This window comes from Morus notabilis, unplaced genomic scaffold, assembly GCF_000414095.1.
Source record: "Morus notabilis unplaced genomic scaffold, ASM41409v2 Scaffold398, whole genome shotgun sequence".
Taxonomy (NCBI): Eukaryota; Viridiplantae; Streptophyta; class Magnoliopsida; order Rosales; family Moraceae; genus Morus; species Morus notabilis.
Genome location: NW_010364459.1, coordinates 195919 through 199235, shown reverse-complemented (window position 1 = coordinate 199235; position 3317 = coordinate 195919). Strand labels below are relative to the sequence as shown.

Below are 3317 nucleotides of genomic sequence, written 5' to 3'. Positions count from 1 at the left end.
TTCCTGCTAAATAGCTCATCCATCATCATCTTATAACATCATAATCAAATCTATTGTTGGTGGTGGTTGCAGACTCGACTTATAGATAAAGAGAAAGTTACTAAACTTAGACTATTTTCAATGTAAATATTAATATCAATTGTATATTTAGCATTAAAAATTATGATATAGTATGTTATTTTTATTTTTGTCTCAATGGATAATACTACTTGAAATGCTAAATTTACTTTTTTCATATAAGCTTGAAAGTTTTAAAAGTAAACTTTTTATTTTTTTTTATCAAGTAAACTTTTATTTTTAAAATAATTAAAAAATACAAAAGTTGCATATAACAAGTAAACCATTTTAACCAATAGTAATCAAATGTTAAATTTTTCATATATTATATTTGATGAGATATTTACCACAAAATATAACATATGAGAAATTTAACACAATAAATAGCATTGTATTAGAGAGTATTTTTTACACTCAAATGTTAAATTTACTGTTAGCACATTAATTATTGCATTACATTGTTAGCACATTAATTATTGCATTATATTGAAGATGCTCTTATTTTAGAGTGCATGAGTCTAAATTTATATTCTTTACTAAATTTACCCTTTTAACTAATATAGTTATTTGATTAAAAAGAGTATTAATCAAGAATAAAAGTTAAAAATTCAAATCAATATACTCTAAAAAGTATTTGTCCCTTTTTCTCGAGATAAATCCCCGCCCACAATCCAGCCTTTGCGGTTGAGGTTTAAAGTTCAAACTTCCCTTTTTAGAAGGTATTTGCACTAAACGCAAAAATCACATCACCTTGAGAAAAATAAAAAGAATCTTAGCAAACCACCTACTTTATTATGAATTGTGGGTGAAACGCCATACGTTCTTATTCAACCAAAATTCTCTAAAACAATACCAAAGTCGGTTTTCTCGTTATTCATAGCATATATATACACACTACCATACCATGTATTCATAGCATATAGATTTACATACAACATACAAATGTACATAAAAACCATTAGAAAACAAGTACAAACATGCATAAACTTGTTCCCACTTCTTCAACCCTGTATCTGAGTGCTTTGATTATACCAGGAGGCGCTTGAGGGATCGGCAGTGGAGATCTGAACACGTAGTACCTCATGAACAGCACCACGATAAAGCACGCCTAGAACCTCTTCTGCCTTAGCCGTTGCAAGATCCGCCAGAGAGACACAGTGAGAATGTGATTCATCCCGCATACGGAAGCCATAGAACCATCTGCCAAGCTTCCACCATCTGATGCACACTTGCCTATCTGAGATCTTGCGATATTGGAGTGCTTGCAATACATACTCGGCCTGCAAATAAACGATGCTCAAAAATCAGGACCACCCCAGAACATCCTCTCTCAGAGGTTGGAGCCCGTTTAGTCCACTGATTCGAATTTAGATGTGATTTTATGTGAAAATTTTTTACTGTAGCAAAAAAATTAAATGTGATTGTTTCTGAGAGCTTTTTACTGTAGTAAAACTTGATTTCTAAATTCAAATCGGTGAAATGAACGGGGTCAAGTTCAAACAAACTGAGAGACCGAGGAACATTAACAGAAAAATTCCATCTTGCTAAAAGTAGAACTAACAGCTCTACTTTAATTGGAATGGACATTATTTATTATTAGGCTAAGTGCCGGGTGCATTTTTTTCAATACCATGAGTTCACAGTGAAGCAAGATAGAATTTAGTTTATAGTTTTCTTATATGTGCACAGGCATAACTGAGTAATAACCACCTTAGCTTCCATTGGTAGGTGCACAGTCCTACTCATACATTATTTCTATGGTTTAATTTTTCTTAGTACAAATTAAGATAACAAAGAAACTGATAATGAAAATCTCAAACACAAAATTTGCTACAAGTACTTGTCAATCGATGTATTATTACGAAATTGAGTCAATTCGAGGCGAAAGACGAAAAGATTAGGACATTACAAAGCTACAAGCATCAAACCAGCAGCAAAATTAGTACATACCGGCACTCCTAGCCAACTAATGCAGTACTGCACACCAACCAAATTAGGGAGAGAATTAAGCTTTGGATTGAAGAGCAACATCTCCACATCTTTAAACCCAAGCTTCATGGCGTCCAAAACTTCAATGGCCTTCAAATAATCCCCAACTTCGAGCGATTCGCATCGCGAAGATTGCTCCACAAACCCCACTGCCTCCATTACTCTGCTCGCCATCTCATTGTGCCTCTCTATGTAAAAATCCCTCCATCCCTATAACACCATTTTCCCCAATTTTTCGGTTTTCAATTTTACCAATAATTGTCTTTTTCTTCTTCTTTTATTTATAAAAAAACGAAAACCTTAATCATCCAATAACCAATAAATCAACATGAACTCAATTGTGCATTTCTTCAATTAGGTCAAGTGATTAAAATTTGAACAAATTCAAAAAAAAAAAAAAAAAAAAAGGTAAAATTGACCTGAAAGAGAGGAATTTCCGTAGCAATAGAAGAAGAAGAAGAAGAAGACGGATTTTCTTCAAGTAAAGCTTGAAAAGGCCATCTTTCTTTAGCGAGAGACTCCCACAAGCAATCGGACTTGCAAAGCTCTCTCCAAAACCTAGAACAACTTCCCAGTGCACACAGATCCGATACCTTTAATTTCCATCGAAAAATTTTTATTAAAAAAAGGGAAAAAAAGCTCTGATAAATTCGCAACGCCATGGAAGAACAAAGAGGAAAAAGGAAACTGAAAATGGAATGGGGAATTTTTCGGAACCTGAAGAGACGAAGCGATTTTGACGGCGATATCGTCGGGAAGCGATTTCTGAATGCACTCCCAATCCACCATTTTCTCCCTCGATTTTCTGTTCTTGGAAAATCCGTTTTGTGTTTCTGCTTCTACAAATAAGTTTCTGGGTTTTCCATATCCAGAAAAAGAACAAGAACAAGAAAAGAAAAGAAAACAAGATTTTAGCCCCCCCAAAAAAGAGAAAAAAAAAAAAAAAAAAAAAAAAAAAAAAAAAAAAAAAAAGAAATGAAGAAATCTCTGATTTTTCTGGATTGGCTACCAATACGAAATGTACAGATGATCTTGACTTTGGCTGATGGAGAAAAACGTTTTCTATAAATATACGACATACCGTTTTGGCCTTTAGAAAAACGACATGTCGGGCTGTTGATTCAGTTTTCTGTCAGCTTTGGTTGAACGGCATGCCACTTTAATGGTTAAACCGTTAACGTTTGTTTGTTGTTTCACTAAAAACGACAGGTCGTATGTTTTCTGGATAATGGACAGTGCTGTTGTTTATTTTAGCAAAATACATATTGTCA

At 33.6% G+C, this 3317-nt stretch overlaps 1 protein-coding gene across 1 annotated transcript; it reads right to left on the bottom strand.

Moving 5' to 3' along the window:
• Nucleotides 1-859: 859 nt before the first annotated feature.
• On the bottom strand, nt 860-2991 carry LOC21391830. The gene is made up of 4 exons (XM_010106722.2): nt 2764-2991; nt 2466-2639; nt 2008-2256; nt 860-1337 (listed from the first exon to the last, which is right to left on the bottom strand). Exons 1-4 carry the CDS (start codon nt 2833-2835, stop codon nt 1059-1061), a joined length of 774 nt encoding a protein of 257 aa, XP_010105024.1. The 5' UTR covers nt 2836-2991; the 3' UTR covers nt 860-1058.
• Nucleotides 2992-3317: the final 326 nt, after the last annotated feature.

Coding starts and splice junctions, on each gene's coding strand:
- LOC21391830 (XM_010106722.2), bottom strand. CDS start 2,835: ATGGTGGATTGGGAGTGCATTCAGAAATCGCTTCCCGACGATATCGCC. Junction 2,640..2,763: donor AAATCGCTTCGTCTCTTCAG/GTTCCGAAAAAT, acceptor TGGAAATTAAAG/GTATCGGATCTGTGTGCACT. Junction 1,338..2,007: donor TTAGTTGGCTAGGAGTGCCG/GTATGTACTAAT, acceptor GTTTATTTGCAG/GCCGAGTATGTATTGCAAGC.